This window comes from Cimex lectularius, unplaced genomic scaffold (assembly GCF_000648675.2).
Source record: "Cimex lectularius strain Harlan isolate CLEC.00 unplaced genomic scaffold, Clec_2.1 scaffold86, whole genome shotgun sequence".
NCBI lineage: Eukaryota > Metazoa > Arthropoda > Insecta > Hemiptera > Cimicidae > Cimex > Cimex lectularius.
In genome coordinates, this window is record NW_019392763.1 from 401,111 (window position 1) to 425,851 (window position 24,741).

General features: G+C 33.0%; 2 protein-coding genes across 3 annotated transcripts; one reads left to right on the plus strand and one right to left on the minus strand.

The window, feature by feature from the left end:
- The first annotated feature begins 945 nt into the window (after positions 1-945).
- Positions 946-15,602, plus strand: LOC106670061 (piwi-like protein Ago3). Of its 2 annotated transcripts, none has more exons than XM_014400065.2 (18): positions 946-1,056; positions 1,393-1,526; positions 5,455-5,648; positions 5,707-5,865; positions 5,932-6,130; positions 6,204-6,409; positions 8,758-8,871; positions 8,947-9,112; positions 9,182-9,283; positions 9,349-9,514; positions 9,577-9,758; positions 9,828-10,112; positions 10,182-10,298; positions 14,131-14,325; positions 14,384-14,572; positions 14,642-14,746; positions 14,807-14,947; positions 15,002-15,602. In XM_014400065.2, exons 2-18 carry the CDS (start codon positions 1,428-1,430, stop codon positions 15,086-15,088), a joined length of 2,706 nt encoding a protein of 901 aa, XP_014255551.1. In that variant the 5' UTR covers positions 946-1,056; positions 1,393-1,427; the 3' UTR covers positions 15,089-15,602. The 2 variants fall into 2 exon arrangements, with proteins under 2 accessions (XP_014255551.1, XP_014255559.1); XM_014400073.2 differs by having other exon boundaries at positions 1,404-1,526.
- A 2,130-nt stretch (positions 15,603-17,732) lies between these two features.
- On the minus strand, positions 17,733-23,780 carry LOC106666926 (glutathione S-transferase 1-1-like). Its single transcript, XM_014394470.2, has 6 exons — positions 23,740-23,780; positions 18,787-18,927; positions 18,455-18,513; positions 18,246-18,390; positions 18,031-18,195; positions 17,733-17,960 (listed from the first exon to the last, which is right to left on the minus strand). The coding sequence occupies exons 2-6, from the start codon at positions 18,925-18,927 to the stop codon at positions 17,811-17,813; spliced, it is 660 nt and encodes a 219-aa protein (XP_014249956.1). The 5' UTR covers positions 23,740-23,780; the 3' UTR covers positions 17,733-17,810.
- Positions 23,781-24,741: the final 961 nt, after the last annotated feature.

Consider the following 24,741-nt stretch of genomic DNA (forward strand, 5'->3'; position numbering starts at 1 on the left):
AACTACAACAAACCACAACATTGCGCATATGGGTGTTTGAGCCGTACTGAGTACTGATACCTTTGATGTCAGAGTATTTACAGACAATACGTAGGAATTTATTTTTTTAATTGGTTCTGGACCCCTCATCCATGATGCCCAATCGTGGATTTTAAGCCATCCTGTACAACAGGAATTACTGCCAACTACTGTAAGTTGTCAGAAACTTCCAAGGGCTGTATATTGAACTTGCTACAATGAAAAAGAAGAGGGCGCTCTGACCGACTTGATTATTGCAGTCTTTAATTTGTGAAAGTATTATCTGTAAAAAAATCCCATTACGAAGATGGACAAACGCAGAAAACCAAGTTAACAAGGATGATCAGGCTTGACTGCAAAAAATCTTATTCTCTGATCATCCCTGGGATAATGGTAGGTGCTTGGTATCAAATTTAATGAGGTTGAACGTCAAATTAACTTAATATTCAATATTACAAATTCTTCTCTCTGCTATTACAAATAATAATGAAATTGCCCTCCCCCATAAAATAAAAATTCCTCTTTACATGAAATTTCTTAGAATTTGACAATTGACAGTACATGAAAAAACAGAGTCAGGGTTCCACGAAAAGTTCCCTGTCTTACAAAGAACAATAGTAAACAAAATATGATCATGATCTACATGTAAGTTTTTTGTGATGATCATGAGCTTTATGTTCAAAGTAGCTTAAAAAACATGATTTTTTCATGTGAAACTTTTTTTTTAATGGCTTTTTGTTCTATGCAAAAGTACTTGATTGGCCACTTTTAAGATATGGAGGAATATGCATTTAAAAATAATATATAGACCAATGAAGCGTTTAGTCAAAAAAGTCCTCTTTTTCAACAAATGACGATTGTTTAAAAGATAAGAAATATTTATAAGATGGGAGGGAGGCTTCGTAGTTGGTTGATTTTACTGTTTCCCACTACTTCCTTGTTTCCACCAACACAGTTTTCAGTGTGCTAACCAGAATTGTTTCGCCTTTAACTGACAAGCTTTAGCATGTGATCTCTATTCTGAAATTTAAAATTTAGGTAAGTTACATCTCAAATTAAAAAAAATACTAACAATAAATAATAAAATGAATTTGTAACTCGGGCTATTATTAATACTAAAATTATGGAATTAAAGATGTATTCCAAAAGGTATCAATCGCGATGTAAACAGAGGACATAAAAATAAAAAATAGAGATTTAGATTTTTATCTATTGTGTACCATGCTGAATTTAATACTCTTAAATAAATAAACATTTATAGTTTTACTTTCCTTACATTTGAAAAATTTATAACTAACTTTATGACTAACCGAATATTCAATATACTCACTGTTTTTGTGTTTTCAAAGCAGTATTGATATTTTTCCTTTTAAGTTTATTTCTAGATCTTAGATTTTATACTTCAAAAAATGGGTGATAAAATTAATAGGGCTGGAAGAGGAGAAGCGCTTCGGAAACTCCTCCAGCGGCAGAATTTGGAGCAGCCACCCCCAGAGCCAGAACCGCAGGTAGCTTGCACCAGTTTTTAATTAAATACATTGATATTTTCTTTAAAACATGCAGAAATTGTTATAAAATATAATTGGAATTTATTTTTTAAAAAATAATTGTTTTTTCTATTTCTGTTTAAAGTTGTTGGAACATATTTCTGACAATTTATAATGGTTTTGTTTGTTTCATAGGGACTAGTATAAAAAAGTCAATTGATTAAACTTTAAAACTTTTAATTACTCGATTTCTGGTTCATTCCATGTGAAAATTAGCTTTTTTTCAACATTTAAAACAATATTTTCAATGTTAGAAATATCAAACACTTTCTCACTCTTGAACACTGTTTTGAAGCAGGTTTGTGCACAAAAAGCAAATTCAGTTGTTACTGCCAAGCTTTTCGAGCTATTTTAAGGCCAGGAAAAACAATGGGGCGATACGCCTGTCTTTCGTGTTGAGACTGTGGCTATCGAACACTGTGCCACTTGAGATTAAAAAGGCTATCGTACCGTTAACAGCAGAATCCACTTGGATAGCCAGGCGACACTGACCGAAATTACGTTGGTGGTAAAGTCTAAAGTCGTTTGGAATTGTATTAGTGTCAGACCTGAGGGAAACAACAAAATTACCCCTGTCTGGGTACCAGAACAGCAATTAAGAGGCTGTTAATTTGTCTAAATTTTGATGAGGACACCTATTTTTAAATTTTTTTATTTATATAATAAGACCAAGCATTCTGGTTTTATAATTATTAAGTTCTATTATTTACAATTATATCGCATATCACAGTTATGTTTTAAAGCGCAGATAGTTCTTTACACAGTTAAAATTTGAAATTAACACATATTAGATTAAGAATAATAATAATAGATATCATGGTTTGTTCTGAAGTAGGCAAGTCTTCAGTCTGTGAGAAATCCTCAGTCCTAGAGAAAAGTGTTTCGCACCATTCACCGTCTCTAGATTTTGGTGGAATTTAATAAATTTTTTCCTGATAAAGTCAAGGATGGTGGGGATCTGTAATTCTCGGTGGAGTTGTTCATTCCTGATGAACCAGGGAGCATCAACAGACATTTTAAAAACTTTGTTTTGCAACATGAATTTTATTAATAGAAGGAACATCTGCTCTCCATATTTCGCTGGCGTATAGAAGTGATGTGTAGACTATAATACAAAATTTGTTTTTATCTTGAATCTTTTATTTAGAATAGATAGAGTTGCGCAAGTCTTCAAAATCATTCCCCAATTTTTCTTTTTATGTGTCTCTCTATGGGAGAGTCTGTGATTGAGCTGAACTCCAAGGTACCTAACCGCTGAGCCTTGTAATTCCAGGGTATTTGATGTATTCTTAGCTTTAGTTTGGGCTCCTTTGGGAAGCGAGGAGTAAATATTTTCGCTTCACTTTTAACCTGAGTGTCACTTTCCACTTAGGTACTTGTACGTTGTCAAGCACCTTCTAGATTATGTTATGGGCTTCATCAGTGTTTGAATGGCTAGCATAAACGGATGTATCATCGGCGAAAGTGGCAATTTTTGAGTTTGGACTATTTGGAATGTCGTTGAGGTATAAATTGAATAAAAGGGGAGAAAGCAATGATCCCTGTGGAGTTCCTGTTATTGTTCGGGCTACTGACTTTTGCCCATTTGTTTTGATCTGGAAGGATTTGTTGTTTAGAAAGGAGAAGAGGGTTTCAAGAAGTTATTTCGCCAAATTTTTTCAGTTTATATTTTAATCCCTGGAGTCAGATTATCAAATGCCTTCTCCAAATCTAAGAAGACAACCTGTCTTCTTTTTCCTCAAACCCTTTAACAATATCCTCCCAAATTCTGTAAACTTGTGACCAAATGTTTTGGAGAGAATCCAAGTTGGTGATGAGGTACATGGTCCTCTATAAACGATTTGGAAAATAACCAGTGCGAAGGCAGTCGTTGAATATTTTAACTATTACTGGGATTCTTTTGTGTGGCAGGGTTTTAAAAAGTATTGCTGGAAAGTTGTCATGGTCTGGGCTTTTCTTCGTGTGTAATTGTTTGAGAAGGGATTTGATTTCTGAAGGCTCTATGTAAGGAACCAGCAATTCAACCGAGGAAATTAGGGGGCATGACAAATTCTTAAAAAAAAAAAAAAAAGCATTATACTTGTCTTCATCGTTTGTTAAAGTTGTACAATTATGTCGAATTACAAGGATTTCGTTTTGTTTGTTTTGTAACAAGTTGTCGGGTGGCTTTCCATAAGGTGTTGTCCTCGGGAGTGCCTAGCTCTTCTTTGATTTCTTGTTGTATCTGATTCACCATGGTTTTGAGGTGATGGAGTCTTAGCCTTTGCATTGCTTCTTGATTGCATTTTTCCTTTTAATTTTTTCCAGGATATAATTGGGGCTGTTTATGCCAAGTTAATTGGTTTTTCGCAATGAGGATGATCTATGGAGATTCTGGCTTCTTTGATCATTTGATTGGAATCATCAACGTAATCATCAATATCAAAGCTGGTACCTTGTTTGCAGGGTATTTTCAGTTTTGAATTTAGGACACCTATTAGCCTTGAACCCTTTTATGACACCTAATTTCTAAAAAATTCAGGACTTATATGGAAAGTCATTCTCATTGCCCTAGTGATGCTCAGATACAAAGGATGCTGACCACCCTTAGCTGTAATGTCTTTTTCTCCAGCAAACCACCCCAGCTATCATGGGTCCAACAACTGCTGTGCATAACCACAGGAACATCTTTGAATTTAGACCCCAACTTTTTCCACAAAGGCATTTATACCCATAACAATTTTTGCCCTCTGTTCGATTTTATTTTAGTGGTTGGTTCTATGAAAGATATTTCTCTTCTTCAGAGAAAGGCATTTCAACTCCATTTAACGCAAGCGGTTTAAGAAAAAAAGCATTATACCAACAAGTGCTACATTCTTGATAAAGGGAAAATGACCATACTAGATTCACCTAAGTGAAAATTTCACAATTAAAAATTATATTTGAAATGAATCTTACAGGTTTTATTATTTATTGATTTGACAGTAGTAGATATTGATGTTGATAAATTTTGGTTTACTGAACCTCTAGTTCAGCTGTATTTCTCTCAATTCCCTGTTTCTGCAGTGCCTCTCAGAATGTCTAATTGGTAATATTTAAAAATTTCAATTTTAGCAGTTTAATCGAAATAAACTTATTTAGTTAATTCTGTAAACATAATTTATTTTACATTACCATATTATGGATGCATAATAATGCATATATGTTTAGTAGTCGTAATTGACTGTATTAATTATTTTAATTAATTGTACTTTTTTCTAAGGTCTTGGTTGAGATGAAAAAGTTAGTATGATGAGTGGGATTCGAACCTAAACCACTGCTCTAACCACTTGGGCTGACTTTGATTCACTCAGAGTCCAGCCGAAGGTCATGTGTTCAAATCCCGCTTGTGGCATTAACTTTTTCATCTCAACCACTTACTTAGATAAAAAAAAGTATAATTAATTAAAATTAATTTTCATTTCATGCTGTAGACAAAGTCCATTAATTTCCAGACTGTCTTGTATTTCATGCTTTCCATTTTCAATAGAATTTTGTTTCTAGGTTCGTTTTGAGTCCTTTCCTTAATCATATCTTTTGATTAGGTCCAAGATTGCTGTTAACTTAAGGATTTCAATTCATATTACATTTAAATATCATTTGATGCTTTACATTTGGAGATAAAAAGCAAAGAATATTCTTCTTCAATGTGATATTTTAGAGTCTGCTGGTTCCTATTCCTAATTCTTGGTTCCTATTTGGTGCCTTCTTATTTAATTAGTTATCATTTATTTAAAAGAAATTTCTAATATTTAAATAGAAGTCCTGGTTTTGTATGTATATAAATATTAATGTTTGTCCAATTTTTCATTACCATTAGGGATTGTTAATATATTTTCCATGTTTATTTTTAACTGTATAATTGTTTCAGGAGGCGATGGGTGTTCAACGCCCGCCAGCGATGGCTGGCATGGGTAGATCCGCATTTTTTGCCCGCCTCCTATCAGATTTAGACAAAAAACCGCCTCAGACAGAGCCTGAACCAAAAGTTGATACTGCGAGTAGTACACCTCAAGAGGCATTGCCAAGGCGAGGGTTCGGAAGGGCCAAATTAATGTCTCGGATGTAAGCATTTTTAATTTTCATCGCTGAAATTGTTTTGCTTAATTGATATTTTATTCAGGACTTCATCTCCAACATCCTTAAAAGAAGAGAGTCAACCGCCTTTACCAAAACCTGTGACCTCACTTGAGAAAAGCATGTCTAAACTTTCAGTTAAAGAGAGCGCGTCAGACGACAGTTATATTGAACCTGTTGTTATGCTTGGATCATCTGGGACTAAGTAGATCTATGAATGAACTACTCTTTGTGACAATTGGATATTAATATTTTTATTTTATTTATTTAGAATCGATGTGGTTTGTAACTACATTAGATTGAAAGTGGAACAAGGCAAAGGTGTTTTTCAATACGATGTCCGTTACTCACCTGAAGTTGACTCAAAACATTTCAGATTCGAATTATTAAAAACAATGCAAAATGTAATCGGAGAAGTAAAATCTTTCGACGGGCACGTGCTCTACTTGCCATTTCAGCTACCTAAAACTGTAAGTAGATAAACCGTCTCTTTAAATTTGCCAGTTAAAATTTTGTGAACATGATTGTCTTAATTTGTATCAGGCTACCATCGGCCATGCTAACCTGCCTTCAGATAATTCACCAGTCACCATTACGATTACGTTTGTTAAAAAATTATACACTGGACACAGGGAAATGATTCACCTTTATAATCTCCTGTTTAGAAAGATAATGCATAATTTAGGACTAGTGTTACACGGCCAACATTATTTCGACCCAAAAGCTAACAAAAGTGTACCAGCTCACAAGTAAGTATTGAAAAAACAAAAAAGCTTATTATTATAATATGTGATAGAACTCACATAAATAATTTTTACTTTCATCCGGACTAATATGGGCAAATATTAAATTACTCAAAAACATTCCAGTCCCAAGCACTTCCCCAACTGTAGAGGGAGAATGGCTGGAAGAATTCATGGCAAATCAATGCCCCTCAGGCCCACAAAATAATTTCAACGAATACTCGAATGGATATTCTCCATGTCCTGAGCTGTACAATCCGTTTACCCATAAAGAACTTAAAAATGCGTTGAAAAATACAAATAACCGCTCCAGGCATGGATGACATACACTATAGTATGCTCAGTAGGCTCCCGAACATAACTCAAACTCTTAAACTTATTCAATCAGTTTTGGTTGAAGGGGGATATTCCAAAAGATTGGAAGAATACTGCAGTTCTAGCTATTCCTAAATCAAACAAGCCACGGAATCTTGTAAGTTTGTACAGACCCATTTCTCTCATATCATGTGCCCAAAAAACATACGAACGTATGATAAAATGTAGATTACATTGGTTGCTGGAACGGTATTCTAAGCTTCCAGCCAGCCAATATGGCTATCTCATTTGCTGAGAAAAAATGCGCCCTGAGTCTATTTCTGGACATAAGTAGAGCGTATGACAATGTAAATATTTACGTCTTAGGACACAATACGCCGACGAGATCTGTATATACGCTGTAGAAGATTCAATTGAAAGCAGTAAAGCCAAATTAAATAGAGCGCTGGGGAATCTGAAGGTTTGGATGGACGCAAACTGTTTGGAAATCTCTGAGCAAAAATCTTTTCTCTGTCCTTTTTCTAAAAAACGGCGAATAAACCTAAGAGATGTAGAGAACCTAAGAATTATGAATTCCCAGTTAGATTCAATGCCAAGTTCTTGGGACTTTATTTAGATAGAAAACTGACATGGAATCTACATATCAAACAATTGCTGTTGAAAGGGGAACAGCTGTTTAACATTCTAAAGAGTTACAATTAATTAAGGTTTTCAGTTGAGATAAAAAAGCCAATAGCATGAGCGGGATTTGAACCCACGATCTTCGGCTAGATACGCCACTGCTCTACCACTTGAGCTATCGTGACCTCGATCCACTCGGACACCAACTTCCCATCTCAACCGCACCTTCGGAATTTGCGGTTGAGATGGGAAGTTGGTGTCGGAGTGGATAGAGGTCACGATAGCTCAAGTGGTAGAGCAGCGGCATATCAAGCCGAAGATCATGGGTTCAAATCCCGCTCGTGCTATTGGCTTTTTTATCTCAACTAAAAACCTTAATTAATTGTAATATATTAATTGGTCAAGCGGACCACGAAATTAGTGACTTTAATGAATTCTAAAGAGTTTGTGCTGTAATAAATGGGGTGCTGATCCGACGATAGCTATGCTGAATTACAAATCCTCAATACGATCGTATTCGACTATGGGACTATTTTTTATGGAGCAGCTTCCCAATCGCTCTTAAAGAAAATTGATACACTTCGGAATGCACGTATAAGGCAAATTCTTGGAGGTCTACCAAGCACCCCCATAGTTGCGTTAGAAGCCGAAGCCTGTGAGTCCCCTCTGGAAATAAGGCGCAAAAAATTAGCGTTCAACTTCCTTATCAAACTTTTTTGTCAGGAAAGTCCTATATTTAATAAAATAGTTACACTCACTGAAAAAGTTCTAACCTCAACCTTTTACCAAAAAAATAAATCCCCCATCCTAGTGTCGGCCTTACTCCAGTCCGTTCCTTTCATCTACTCCCTTTTTAAAAGCCCTGTGGACCCCATGTATCAGATGGAGTATGAGGTACTAATTAACAATTTCGACACAACATTTTTTAAAAATTATTCCCAGCTCGACTCTCATATTGTTAAAAAAGAATTCCTAGCCGACATTAATGAGATATATCCGGAACATGTGTACATATTTACTGACGGCTCTTCCATCGATGGCAAAACAGGTTATGCCCTTTTTGACCCTAAACATCAATACAAGAAACAACATTCGCTTCCAACTTCAATGTCTGTTTATACAGCAGAACTAATTGCGATAGATAGCGCTCTCGATTACATACGAAAATTGGGTGATTTTAAATGTTGTATTCTCACAGACTGTCGAAGCATTGTAGAAAGGATAAATAACATTACCCCAGAATATAAATGCAGAAACTATATTTTTGCCCAAATCTGTAGGAAAATGCTTGAGTCAAAAAACATGGGAAAAAGGGTGGCATTGTGTAAACAAACAAAAAAAAAAAAAAAAACCGACAAATTACTAACTTTTTTTTAAATATAATACCAATGCTAAAATGTTGTTTTGTTGTTTTTCAGATTAGAAATATGGCCTGGGTATATAACTTCGATTCAGGATTTTGAAGGTGGTTTGATGTTGTGCTGTGATGCGTCTCATCGGGTTTTAAGGACTCAAACAGTCCATCAGTACATGTTAGATAATTTAAATATAATCGTATAGGAAAGATTGGTAATAAGTATAAAAATTTGATAAATTACTTATTTCAGGAAAGATATAATGCAACTCAACAGAGCAGAATGGAAAGAAGTATTTATAAATGCGATTGTCGGAAATTCCGTCCTAACACGTTACAATAATAAGATTTATCGTGTTGATGATATCGATTTTGATCATAATCCGCAGAACACTTTTCCTTATAATGACGGTTCACAGGTTTTTCATTTTTATATTCATATTACAAAATACATTTTCAGATTTACAATTATTGTGGGTGTTTTGCAGATGAGCTATGCTAACTATTATGAAAAACAATATAACATAAAGATTACAGATTATAGCCAGCCTTTATTAAAAAGCAGGGTCAAGAGTCGAATTAAAGGACAGGTATGCTGTTTAAAATAAAAAATTCTACTAATAGATTAATAAATAATCAAATTTTTATTTATAAGCCTGAAATGGCGATGGTAGATTTAATACCTGAGCTTTGTTACCTCTCTGGGTTGACGGATGAAATGCGCGCTGACATGAGAGTTATGAAGGATGTTGCACAGTATACAAGAATCTCACCTGGCCAGAGGCAATATGCCCTTCGTGAATTTATCCGAAATATAAACAGTGAATGATTTTTTTAAATTTTTATTACAAATAGAACTTTATTAATATATATATAATTTTAGGTAATAGTGATACTATGAAACTTCTAAGTAATTGGGGTCTAAGCCTAGAAAATGATTCAATTCCATTGCAAGGGCGTGTACTTATGCCAGAAGATATTTATTTTGGCAATAACGCCGTCCACAAAGGAAACCATTCAGCAGAATGGTCTAAAATGGCTTCCCAAAGCCCCGTTCTTACTGCTGTATGTTTTTTAATATTTTTTATTTGTTTATTCATATTTTCATTTGGAAAGTAACTTCTTTAATTTTAGATTGAAATTCGACATTGGATTATTGTGTGTACTCACCGTGATGAAAGAAAGATCAATGAGTTCGTCCAAATGGTAATGAAATGCGCTCCTCAAATTGGCATTAAAGTTTTCCCTCCGCGCATTTGTACTATTCAGAATGACAGCACTCAGAATTATATATGTACGCTTCATTCTGAACTGCGAAATGAAACTCAGATCACTGTTATAGTGTTTCCAAATGCTCGTGTGGATAAATATAGTGCTGTAAAAAAACTGTGCTGCATTGACAAACCTGTGCCTTCGCAAGTAATTATTTTTAATTTTAGAAAAGTTTTAAAAGATGAAAAAAAGCTAAAAGTTTTTTTTTTTTTTAAGGTGATTCAAACAAGAACCATATCCAGGCAAGATAAATTGAGAAGTATTACACAAAAAATTCTCTTGCAAATGAACTGTAAACTTGGTGGCACACTATGGTCTGTAAAAATGCCAGTTGTAAGTATAGCAGCCAATAATATAATCTTAAGTTTTATAATTATTCAATTAATTATGCGCAATTTTTTCAAAATGAAAAATTTGTATCACAGGCGGGATTCGAACCCAAGACTTTTGGCTAAATACGCTGCTCTACCACTTGAGCTACCGTGACTTTGAATTAAAATTAAGCATAAGATGATAAAGGTAATTAAAAAGTTAGTATTAATCTAAAACATTCACTCCAGTGAATCGTACAGTCTCGCTAATGTAGCACAGTTGTTAATAAAAGTGTTTCTTTATGAAGTCGTGATTTGCTTACAATTGGAATAAATGGGGAATCAAAGTGAGAAATTTGTGTAGCTCAAGTGGTAGAGCAGCAGTGTATTTAGCCGAAAGTCGTGGGTTCAAATCCCGCCTGTGACAAAAAATTTTCGTTTTGAAAAAATTGTGTATTGATTAATTGAGTAATTATAAAATTATTAAAAAGCTGATAAAAGTAATTAAAAAGTTAGTATAATCTTAAGAATACCTTCACTTTAAATGAAAAATTAGATCTAAAAAAATCCTACATCCTATACAGAACTTAAAAACAGAAACATTACTTATGTCCTAATACGTACAGCTTGTTAATGCACTAGTTGACTAAATTATTAATTTAAATAAAGTAAACTTTTGGATGTGTAATTTCTGATCAACCGGTCTGATATATAAATCCAGCAAGAATAAGCGGGGGGGGGGGTCGGTGGCTGCAGTGGTTTAGGTATTGACACGGCGCTCATCACTGTAAGGTAAAGGTCTCGGGTTCCAATCCAGAGGCCCTGCATTCACACCCGAAATACTTACAAATGGGCATTTTTTCAAAAACACCGGCACCCCGAGAGTTTATATGACCTCTGTTGTTGTGAACCCTCGTAAAATTTAAAAAAATAAAAATTAAATAAATAAAAACTAAATAACTATCTAAATAAAATGTAACTATGTTCTTACTTATGCAATAGCCCCTGATTCTGGTCAGCAAGTTTTCGCTGTATTCTTGTCAGACGGTTTCTGGATTTGAGTAATAAAAGTTGATTGTCTAAAATAAAATAACATCAATTTTCCAATAAATACGTAAACTTAAATCGCCACATGTAACCAACTGCCGACATACAAATGGGCTTTACAAAAAAAAAATTATTTAAAAAGAATTATTTGAATTAATATGTCGGATTGTGGTGTTTAAGCCCAGAGGTTGGGACAAACCTTTTTTTTTTTTTTTACTTTTTTAAATGAGGACATTTAAACTATGAGGTTATATGAACCCTTGGGGTGCCGGTACTTTTGAAAAAAAGCCCATTTATAAGTATGTCAGGTTTGAATGCAGAAATGAGCGCTGTGTGAACGCCTGAATTGTTGCATCTACTGAACTCCCCTAAGTTTTTATTTATTTACTTACCATCACCCCGGACAGCATTGATCTCGATTTCAGAGAAATTTTTTTTTTCAGTTTTACACCCGTACCTTTGATATACACATCTTAGCATATCAAAACCCAGACAGTAAATAATATAAAGATTATGTGTTTTATAATTGTTTCTGTTGAAAAAACAAAATGGTGGTAAAGAAACTGCATTCAGAAAAATAACAGTTTGAATCTTTATATAGTAAAACAACTCTTAATGGAAATTTTTTGCATTTGGCAAAAAAAAAAGATAAGATTTCTGTACATTTTAAACCCCTCTATAATGGAACCCCTCTAGTTTGGATGTAAACAGTAAAAACTTATTAAATTTCTATGTGCAAAAATATTTGTTACAATAATTTTACATTTTTTCTTCTTTTTTAAGTCAAAAATATTTCAGGAAGATTTGCTAGGTATTACACGAATTCCTTTACTGAGAAATAATGAAATATGTTTAAATTTTGATTTAACCCAGCTGTTAACTAATTAATTCAGTATGGTGACCATCATATCGCACACTTGCTTCTTTTAGTACTCTGAGCTTGATATCATGCTCTTGCCTTTTCAATTTTAAACTTGAAGTTCAAAGAAGTAGTGTGTTGCTTAAAACGGTAAATGCTGTTTTTCATTCATCTGCGATGTTTCGTTCAACTTCATGCCAGTTCGCTTAGATGTGCCGGCACAACATACTGTATAAATGTCTCCTTGCGTAAATCCCCCACTTTTCTCATCGAGCATCGCAACGATGGGAATTAGAAAGAAACGAAGTTGCGGTATGCACGGTAATATACAAAATTTTATATCTTTGCTTGACACCGCAATAATAACAGGACAAAACTATTTCTATGTCAGTCTATGATCATAAAGAACGTGTCAAAAAAAAAAAAAAAAAAATCATATGGTACCAGTAGATTTCAACATTACCTTACATACAAACAAACATTCTTTTTTTATTATATTAATAAAGATATAGATAAGTCCATTATATTTAGTTGTCTGATTACCAAATTACTTCTTTCAATTAATTTATCTTTTTTTGTAAGAGTTTAGTTGAAATGAGAAAGTTTGTGTGTGTGTGTGTGTGTTTTACAGGTAAGTTTTTCCGTAGGACTGAGTTGGTCTTCAAGAAAATTTGAGATTGGTTGTAAAAAAAACTTAAATATGTCTATCTTAAATAAAATTTAAATATGTCAATCTTAAATAAGTTTACAGATTGACAATTTAGGTTTTTTTTTACAACCAATCGCAAATTTCCTTGAAGACTGACTCAGTCCCACTCAGGAAAAAACTTACCTGTAAAACTTAAATATGCCAATCTTAAATAAGTTTACAGATTGACAATTCAAGTTTTTTTTTTTTTTTTTTTTTCAACCAATTGCTAATTTCCTTGAAACCCTACCTGTAAAAAACTTAAATATGCCAATCTTAAATAAATTTACAGATTGACATATTTAAGTTTCTTTTACAACCAATCTCAAATTTCCTTGAAGACAGACTCAGTCCCACTCAGGAACAAACTTACCTGTAAAAAAATTAAATATGCCAATCTTAAATAAGTTTACAGATTGACAATTTTTTTTTTTTTCAACCAATTGCAAATTTCCTTGAAACCCTACCTGTAAAAAACTTAAATATGTCAATCTTAAATAAGTTTACAGATTGACAATTTAGGTTTTTTTTTACAACCAATCTCAAATTTCCTTGAAGACGGACTCAGTCCTAATTAGAAACAACTTACCTGTAAAAAATTTAAATATGTCAATCTATAGACATTTTTAAGATTGTTTTGCCCTTATGACCTTAAAATAGGTCGAAAGCTTGGCAGAAACAACTGAATTTGTTTTTTCTTCAAGACCATATTTGATCCAGAGTGTCCTTCAAGATTTGTAGTAATTAATCTTTTTATGTATGGTTTTGGTTGAAATGAAAAAGTTAGTGTCACGAGCAGAATTTGAACCGCCAGCCGAAGGTTCGAATCCAGCTCATGACACTAACTTTTTCATTTCAACCAAAACCTTACATAAAAAGATTTAGATAAGGTTCATTAAAATTTTAATTTTAGTGGCAGTGCGCACTGGAGAAGGAGGGGATCGGCATGATACGCAGGTAGACAGTTGTAGTTTTTTTATCTCTTCTCACCTTCCGACCGGGACGATCCTCGCCTTCTTCTGAGTTTATTTTTTTACTCCGCACTTTTCTTTTGCTATTTTTTTTTCTTTTTTTCAGTAAGACAATTTATTTTATTTATTTATTGTACAATTGTAGTTTAAAAAAATGGGTACATCATATTTGTTAAAGAGGGGTTTCATTGTAATTGTTATTAATATTACTGATAATGTTCTAAGCACCGATTGCAGTATAATAAATAATAATTATGGTTTATGTATGTAAATTAACATTTTTTTGTAGAAATCGACAATTGTAATAGGCTTAGACACTTTCCATGACACTAGTCGTAAATCAAGTAGCATCGGTGCTGTTGTGGCGTCTTTAAATACACCTCTTACTAGATGGTATTCTAAAATTTACAAACAATTACCTGGTGTAGAGCTCATCGATGGTCTGGAAATTTGTTTGCTAAGTTGCCTTCAGAAATTTAGAGAAGTAAGCATTGTAATATAAAAAAAATTACAAGTTGTTTGATTATGGATTTTTTTCTCAGATAAACGGGTTCTATCCTGAACAGATAATACTGTACAGGGATGGTGTTGGCGATGGCGACTTGACGTATTGTAGGGATCATGAAATTCCTCAGATAATTTCGGCTTTTAATAGAATATCACCTGACTATAACCCCAAATTCCTTGTAGTTATTGTACAAAAGAGAATAAATACACGTATTTTTGCTACGGTACTTTATACATAATTAATATTATAATATTGAATAGAAAATTATAATAATTATGATCTGGATTTTCAGGAGAGAAATGATTTTTCAAATCCTCCACCTGGTACTATCATAGATCATACAGTTTGTCGACGGAATTTCTACGATTTTTTCCTTGTAGCTCAAAATGTCAGACAGGTATTATTTCCAATGCTTTTCTCTCTTGTTTACGTCAATAACTTTTTTTCCTCCAATCAGGGAACAGTCACACCGACCCATTATGTTGTGATATACAATACGACGAATATGTTACCAGATCATGTACAAAGATTAAGCTTTAAACTGACGCATATGTATTATAATTGGTGTGGTACTGTTAGAGTACCAGCTCCTTGTCAGGTATTTTACTCGATGTTTGTTTCAGTCCGTTTTGTTATATTTGATTATTTTCAGTACGCTCATAAACTGGCGAGCCTCGTCGGAGAAAGTCTTCACAAGGAGCCTGCGGAATGTTTGAATGACAAATTGTTCTTTTTGTAATTTTACCTTTTATTCAAACAAAAAGAAACTACACAAGTTTTTTCTTTTTTAAATGTCAAGTCTTATTTTTATATTGTTTATAAAGTTTAATTTTTTTAAGTGTATAAAATTTATAAGATATAATTTTCAACATGACCAATTGAAACTATAAAGAGTGGTAATTTGTCGTACATTAAATTTTTTTTAAAAATATATAAAATAAACTTAATGAATGAAAGCTAGTTTGTTATTTGGCTTTTGTAAAAAAAAGTATTAGGAAAACATAATAAAAGAAGATATGTTGTAATTAATGTTTTTGAATTAAGAAATCCAAAGCAAACCATTATTGGGTAGAATACAGCTGTGATTAATTATTATTCTCAATAATATACTTATTTTTCAGAAATGTTTACTTTTAAGTTTATTACTGGTTTAAGTACTTTACTATTGTTAAAGACAACGCTTATTAGCTGTATATGTTCAATTATGTTCTAGTTTTTATTTTGTTTTGACTCAATTTTGTATTTTAAAATGTTTTGTTGTTTTTTTAATATATTTTCCCAATATATCAAATTTAAAAAAATTAAATTTTCTTTTCTTTTTTTTCTGGATAGATTCATATGAATCGGATGTAGAAGCCTGTACCACACTTATTCTACTAATTACCTAGTTTCATTCTGGTGGCTTGGTGTTCTTCCGGTGAAGAAACTCATGTTTGAAAGGGAACTGTGGGTGTTAACTTTTTATTGTTGCAGCCACAGCTCCCCTTACAGACCAAAAAATCAGAGGTGACAATGGTGATTGGACCCAAAACCACAGGATCTACTTGCCAAGAGTCTGACGCCTTAACTACTCATCTACTTGAAAAAGCTTCACAGAAGCTCTTTTCCTCTGTCTTTCTTCAAGTTTACAATAGGTTTAATTGGTTAAACTTACATAAAATGGAGAAAAAAACATTTTAAATATTTAGCACAATTTTAAAATTTTTGTGCATATGTTGATATACAGTAAAATCTCCATTATACGGGTATCTGTCTCCCATAGTGTAATACTATGGTAAATGGTATATATTTCGCATAGAAACTATCACTTGTGATTTGGAGAGCATCGTCTTTGATCTTATTCCTATGAAACTCTCTCCAGTTTACATTGAACACATTCGTTATGATTGACGTTCTGGAATGATGTACTAATCCCTTCCCCCATTTACGGACATCATTCCAGAACGACATACTTCTTCTACTCCGCTGTTGTTGTGGGGGGGGGGGGTATTTTTGGAATCAAATTTGTACCCCAGGCCCCAGGGACACGTTTAGTATTCGCTTTTTCATCGTTGATGTGCAGACCGTTTTTCGATTTGACCTTTTGGAAATTTTTTACAGTTTAAAAAAAATTATCAAAATTTTTTCATTTAGTACATATTAATAAAAGTAATATTATGTACACGTGCCTTCTTAATTCACCTTATAATTAATGCATTAAAAAAATGAATTTCATTATCCGGGGATTTTTGATTTAACGTTTAGCCGTCATTACCCCAGATAATTTATTATTCACTATTATTAATATTATATTATTATTTTTACATTTTTTTATATTTTTTAGTTATATATGTATATATATTTTTTTTTAAAGGGGCAGCTTGGTCATTTCAGCCCTGAGCACATGCAAAATACAACACCTTCAATACTCATTCACACAAATAAATACATTCACACACACATGTATATATATAGTCACATTTCAATTGATTTCAAAGTGATAATGTTATGATTTAGATTTCGTGGTTAGGCCCAGAGTAAAAAATAAAAGAGTATTCTCTTTTAGAGAGGTGAACAAGAGTGCTTCAGTCCACTGCGGATTGACTGGAAATAGTGAGTACATATCCACACTATTTCCAGTCAATCCGCAGTGGACCGAAGCACTCTATTTTAGGGAATACAACACTTTTGAGGATCGCACACTTCTCTTGTCTCTCATCTACACGGAATCTTGTTCACCTCTCAGACTCGACTGTCTGTTCCCTATTCTATTTTATTTTTTTACTCTAGGCCTAATCACGAAATCTAAATCATAACATTGTCACTTTGAAATCAATTGAAATGTGACATATATATTTATTTATTTCATTCTATTTAGTAAATGGAGTACTCAATATAACTCCAAAGACCTGCATTCAATAACAAACTAATCTAATTGGGTTCGATGAGGTAATTTTATAAAATTCTGCCATCAACCCAAGTCATGTACACAGCTCGAAGAGGGATGGGGATGCTATTTCGCCTTCATCCCCATTCACACTAATAAATACACTCACTCATACAAAACACAGAAACACATATTTTGATGGCTATGTACAATAAAAAATTCCCGATTCCCCCTAAAAAGCAGAACAGGGCACCCTGAAGCTCACTACCATGTCCGAGGATCATTCTTAAATCCGGTGGCATGCCAACAGGTCTCTGCATGGAGTACTCTATTATGTGGGACACGAGCAATCTTTCTCTGCATAAGGGTCACCTGCGTAACAGGGACCGAAAAAAAACCACTTAGGTACCATTAAGGTCCAAGCAACTTTGAATATTAACAACAAAAATTAACTATTGGTTAATAATCAGTATGATTTTTGGAATAATTTTACCCTCGAAGACACTATTACAAAAGATTAACGAGAAATGTTATATATTTAATTAATACTACATTTGTGGTGCAATGTAGTTAATAAGCACATTTTTAATGTTTGTTACTCATTTTCACTTAGTTTTGCCTTATAGATTGAAACCAACATCTCTTCTCCTTTTTGGTTTATATCGTCATAGTCTTCAAAAGTCTCTTTACAATTCATCAACCAAGCTTTGATGTTTTCATATTTGTCCAGTTCGTAGCCTATAGCCTGTGTAAATCAAAAATTTTATTAATAATTTTTTTATGTTCAACTGTCTGGAAATTTTACCCCTGAATACCTCCATAGTGGAAACGACAGTGAAAAATGCGTAATCTGCGATTGTCACCTGATCTCCCGCAAACCATTGTTTTCCTTCGAGAAAAGCGTTCAATGTGTTGAAACCGTCATCGACTTTTGGAATTTCTTCCTCATTTACTCCCCGTCCTTTATACATTACTGGAATCTAAGGGATATCATTAATTTTTACAATATGTTTTAATCTTGAATACTAACCATGTATGCTGAAGCTATACGTGGCAGCAGTGTTGAATAACAAAAGAACATACGATGATTAACAATCGCCCTTGCCTTAATGTCTTTTGGGTACAGCATATCATCTTTTCCATATTCTTCAGCTAAGTACATCATAATTGCACCACTAATTCATTAAAAAAAAAATATATCAAGTGTCTATAATTATATAAATTAACATTTAACATTACGTTTCAGCAATAGCAAGCCCTTCATCAACTATAAAAGGCACAGTATGTTGTGGATTTATCTAAAAAAAAAAAATAATGAATTTAATAATTATAACTTTAAAAAAATTATATTGCCTGCAAGATAGTTTTTTAAATGATTGAAAGTTTTAAACTAAGTAATTATAATTTTTTGTGTGCCTTCAGTGTACAATTGAATGAAAATGTTGACCATAAATGCTGATCAATTTTCTGGTCCCTTTTGGGTTTTTCTTTTAAGCATTTTGATTTTATGCTATTTTCACAAAAGATTGTGATGTTCAGCGGTCATGTTCATAAATACTTATAGTGGTTACTTCAACAAAATCTTCTGCCAAATGCTCTCCTTGTTGAAAGTCCACTTTTTGCAGTGTCAAAGAGATGTCGAGAGCTTTTGCCAAAAGAAGAATTGATCTTGATGTATATCCGCTCTGAGAGTAATACAATTTGACAGGCATCTGTTAAAAAGAGAAAAAACAGGGATATAGATCAAATGTGGTTATATTAAAATTAGAAAAAGTAACTTTGGAGAGGGGGTGCTTGTCTTTCTCGCCCAGCCACCCCTCCATTTCAACAATGCAATTCACCGTCGCTGGAGAAAAGGAAAGGAAAGCGGTAAAGAATCTAGAAACAATGTAAATTTAAATATTAGGAAAAACTACAAATTTATTGAAGATATGATCTTGACAAGAAACAATCAACAAAGAGAAAAGGGAAATTGAATGGAGAAACTCTCCTTGTACAATACAAAAAAAAAAAAATTAAAAAAATTTTGTGTTCTCTAGTATGCAAACGAATATATTACCTGCAGGTTAAAGTTAACTTAAAATAGTGATTCCTTTTATGAAATAAATCAAATTATAATATATGTCCTAGAAAATCAGATCCGAGTTAAACATGAATCCACCTGAGTACAGCGAAATTTCCACGAGGTAGGCAAAATGTCCTTTTTTTGGCCGGATTTTCACGACTCAGACTGGAATGACTCACTGCGATATCCTGACGAGACGGTTGTGAATTCCTCAATGAATTCCTCCTACGAGAACTGAAGGGGTGCGCGATGAACGAAGGATGATGACTAAATTCAGTCTCCAGAAGAGTCTGCCAGCCGTTTTTCGGTTGAAAAAATCCGCTACCACGATCCTGTTGATATTGATGAAGATGATGATAATTGATGGATTGTTTTGTGTGAGGGATGAAAATCCCCGATCGACAAAATAAAAAAATAAAAAATTAATAGGGAAGGAAATGAAAATAAAATAAGCTATGGCGTTAACAGTAACAGAAAATTTCAATTCAGAATCCTTAGAAATGCAAACACCAAATTTCACAATCTTCGAATAGTGTTGAGTACAAATATAACTAATAAATTGTATGTAATGTAATTCAACAGTGAAGATGACAAAATGCTGAAACACATTGGATAGACCAACTCAGCAAGGACAGGCAGACCAACATGGAAGATTCATTCCTTTTCATTTCCATGATGCCATGATTCAATCCTTTATGAAAGAAGGGATTTTTTGTACCAGTATAGTATAGTAGATTAGCTTATTGGATTATATTTGAGCCGGGCTCTTTCGACCTGTGAACCGCGACCAGTATTGGTCTATTGTACATCTCCATTTTTTATTTTATTTAGAGCTCCTCGTTAAGTTTAAGGCTTTTTATCAGACCCCAAAGCTTATTCAAGGGCTCCCTGTGTATCCCTCAGGCCCTGGCTTTTCCTCTCCCAGGATTAGAAACCTTCTTACAACATGTTCCGCAGTTTCTTCTTCTTAAATATCTGCATAGGCTTGTTTCTGCCACTTTGAGTTTATGCCTATGCCTCCAGAGTCTGCAGTGTCCAGTTCCGACTATTATTCTAGTCCTAGCATACATCCCTTAGTAGTTCTGCTGTTAGTTTCTGGGATGGTCCTTTGATAAACTTTTTTGAATGCCTCTATCCCAGGCTATTCCCACTGAACGGTGGACTTATTTTTAATCCATTGTCTAATGGATCCGAGTTTTTGGCAGTTTGATATACCATCAGTTCAGGGCCAATAGGAGTCGTCATTGAACTTTCCTTGGTCAATTTATCGCCCTCCTCGTTGCCCCTCTGCACTGTGTGGACTAGTATTCAGACAAGGGTAATTTTCCCTGATGTCTGACATGGTCCCAAATGATTCTGGACTTTACAGCTGATGCGGCAATTACCTTCAGTACTGCCTGGCTGTTTGAGTAAATGGCTATTCTTCTATTGACAATACCCAGCCTTTTTATCTCCCAGGCACATTGTTCAATAGTCACTGTTTCTGCTTCAAATATGGTGGGATATTGTCCAAATTTTATATGAATTCTAGTCTTAGTAATAGTAAAAAAAGACCAAAAAGATGGTGGGTCAAAAATTATTCTGGGATGGAGGGGGAATCAGCGTGGAAATAATTTTTGCAAACATTAAATAATCTAAGGTGGGATGGGTTCTAGAAATTTTCTTTGAATGCCTCCAGCCAAATTCACAACGATACTGAACAAAGTTGGACTTTTGAATCTTTTTAAAAAAATTAGAATTTATTTATTTATTACATCAACGGCAAGTAGCCAATTTTACAACAGTACACATACTCAAAGTATGTGGAATTACACAGCTTTAATTTTGACCAGAGATGAACAGAATAAGTCCAGATCACTACTTAAGTACTTTAGTACATATTCTAGGAATGGGAGCATTTTTTAGGTAGTTGGTTTTACATAATGGTATAAAGAACAGAAGAGTGAATCTGGTCCTCTTATCTGGTACATTAAAGGATATCTTCTCCGACAATTCAGGACAGCTAATCATATTCCTTAAAAGTTTTACAAGAAAAACAATATCAATTGATAATCTACGATCTTCTAATGAACTAATGTTCAGTACATTTCATATGATATCCAACTAGAATTTAGACCAAGTAAGAACAGTATTTAAGAAATTTATTTTGAACAGATTCAAGTATATATATGTAAGTGTGATAATAAGGTGACCACACTACTGAGTTAAACTCTAAGATTGGCCTTATCAGAGTAAAAAACAATATTTTTAGGCAAAATATACTATTAAAATCCTGTGATTTCTTTTCAAGAAACCAAGTAGTTTCGAACATGTATTTACAATAGATTCAATATGCAGGCTAAATGAAAGAGAGAAATCAAAAATTACACCTAGGTCTTTGATATTGTTTAAAGCTATTAGTTCTACATCACAGATATTTAAATTGTAATGGACTAAGTTTCTTATGATAATGGACAACATTGCATTTATCAATATTTAGAGTAATATAATTTAGATCACACCATCTAACTAGATTATGGGGTACGGGCCTACCTAGGCTTTTAACCCCTCGGGTCCTGGTCGCCCGCCCTGTGTAATATATATATCTAACTAGATTAGTTATGTCTTGTAACATTTCAAGTCTTCAATAGATTTTATTATTTTAAATATTTGAGATCGTCCGCGAACAATTTAAATTGACTATTTGTAAAACAGTTAACAATATCATTAATAAATATATTAAATAACAAAGGAGACATGGGGCCACCTTGTGGAACACCAGAGGTAACAGATAAAGGTTCTGATTCCATATTATCTATCTTTACAATTTGAGTTCTGTTAATCAGAAAATCTCTCAATAATTCCAGCAGGCTACCATGAATTCCAATCACTTCTAGCTTAGAGCAGAGTTCATGGTTAACTGTATCAAAAGCTTTGCTGAAGTCAGTGTAAATGAAGTCAACCTGATAGCCAGTTTCAAAAGTTTTGAGTATGCTATGCTGGAAAGTTAATAGATTTGTTAAAGTGGATTTATATTTCACAAACCCATGTTGGTTTTCATCAATTAAACAATTGAACATAGGAGTAATTTTTTTACATAAAATTTGTTCAAAAACCTTTGGAATAACTGATAATTTATTTATAGGTCTATAATTCTGTATTAAAGCTCTATTGCCTTTTTTAAATATTGGCACAATGTGACTAGTTTTCCAAATGGTAGGAAATATTCCTGTTTCTAACGATAATAAAAACAATATATTAAGAATACAATCTGGACCCCTGGAATTGTTCTTTTTTTTTTTTTTTTTAGATTTTTAAGGGCATTAAGTACATCCACTTCTACGATTTGTATGGAACTAATATTTACTGTACTATCATAAATTTGTGGGTAAATTTTAGAGGTAGCATTTTTAGCGTAGACCGAGCCAAAGTGCCTGGCAAAGATATTAGCAATTTCCAATGGATATGTAGCTGTAACGTCATTGTAGTGCATAATAGCTGGTAATGCATTATTATTTTTTTTATTATGAACATAAGAAAAAAATTTGGTTGGGTTAAAATTAAATTATAAATAAATATATCTCCTCGGAATTAACTACAACTTTGATTACTCTAGGGTTATCAATTATCAGTTCTTAATTCAATGATATAAAATTATAATTTTTAATTTTTTTTTAAATTTCCTGAGTTTGTTTAAGAAGCAGCAGAGCAGTAAAGAAGCATCTAAGCCTAAATAACTTGAGCTACTTCCATTATCGTATCCTTCATCATTGTCATAAATAACTGAAATGGTTGGGGGGACAGTTTAATTTCTTCAAAACATTTTTCACATTCTTCTGTCCATTTCAACTTTTTTTCTGTAATAAAATATGTAATGGTGCTAACCTTGGTGCAATGGTCAATAAATTTGTGGAAAAAATTAATCTCTGATGTATCTTAGTGAATGTAAGAAGACGGAAATAGGGAACTAACTCTAAAATATTCAATTATATTGTTTTAGGTATGAATTTATTTTAATTTCACTATTTTCGTGGTCCGCTTGACCAGTTAATACTTTACAATTAATTAAGGTTTTTAGTTGAGATGAAAAAAAGGTTAATGGCACGAGAGGGATTCGAGCTGAAGGTCGTGGGTTCGAATCCCTCTCGTGCCATTAACTTTTTTTCATCTCAACTAAAAACCTTAATTAATTGTAATTTATTTTAATGTTTATTTTGGATTCTTTAATTTATACTATTCTGTGTTAATTAGAAAACTATTGTTTTAGCAATTGACTAATGCCATTTTTACTACAGAGTTAATTATATAAATTTTTCCAAAGCCAGAAAATTAATTAATACACTAAAAAATATGTATTTATCAGTTATTTTAATAATACGTTTTACAAAATTATTTTATATATTTGTGTCAACTGGCCGATTGAATGAAATCATGTGAAAATTTTGTCGTCTCGAATAGAGACTTTCTTTCTCAGACTAACCTTGGTCTTCGATGGATGAGTGTTAAAGTTGAAATGTTCAATTTGTTGTGACCAAATGTACTATGGAAACATAACATGATGTCACAATCATTGTCTGACCCATCATTAAATTATGATAAGATGGTGTATTTGGCAATCGCAAGCTACATCTCAACGATGTATTGTTATTACATGTCATTTTCCTAAATGTATTAAGATATAAATAGTATAGTGAAAAATAAAAAGCAACCAACGTAAAAAATAAAAAAATCACAGCATTCTATAAAAGTTATGGTCTGTAATATGTAATCTATTATCTAAATCCCTAATCCGAACATCGGTACTCCGATCATTCTAAAAATGTGAATTGGATAAAATTAAAATGATAATTCAAAAAGTGAGAATTATTTGGGTAGAAGGAGAGCGGAGAGAGAAAGAGAAAGAGAAAGAGAAAGAGAGAGAGAGAGAGAGAGAGAGAGAGAGAGAGTGTGTCACCTTTTAGACTGTACGAATAGTTGAGAATTAGTTTTGTTCAGTGAATCCCTCACCTCTTTCACTACTAAAAAATGAAATGTTAGATTTGTTGTATGAAGTATAATATGCCTACTGCTAAAACTGAAGGGAAAAGAGGAAGGAGCAATGAAAAAAATGTTAAATAAATTTAAAATACCTTGTTTTCTGTATGGAATAAAATAAAATGTGTTGAATTTTTTTTGTTCATGCATATGTATTGCATTTATATACCCGGTAACAGTTCTTTGGTGTAGAATATTTTATATGTAGACACAAATGTAGCAAAGACCAAATCTACATGTTAAATTATAATAGTAAATAACAGTTAATAAGTCCTGAGTAAGGAGAAAATACATCTCCAAAAGGTTGGCAAAAGTGATTATTGTCTCATTCAGATCATCAGCACTTGATTTTCTTCCAATATTCTTTCATCACGTTTTAATATGTATTATAACACTAAGCTAATTAAGAGTCAATTGGGTAAAAAATATTCATCATACCTCTCACACT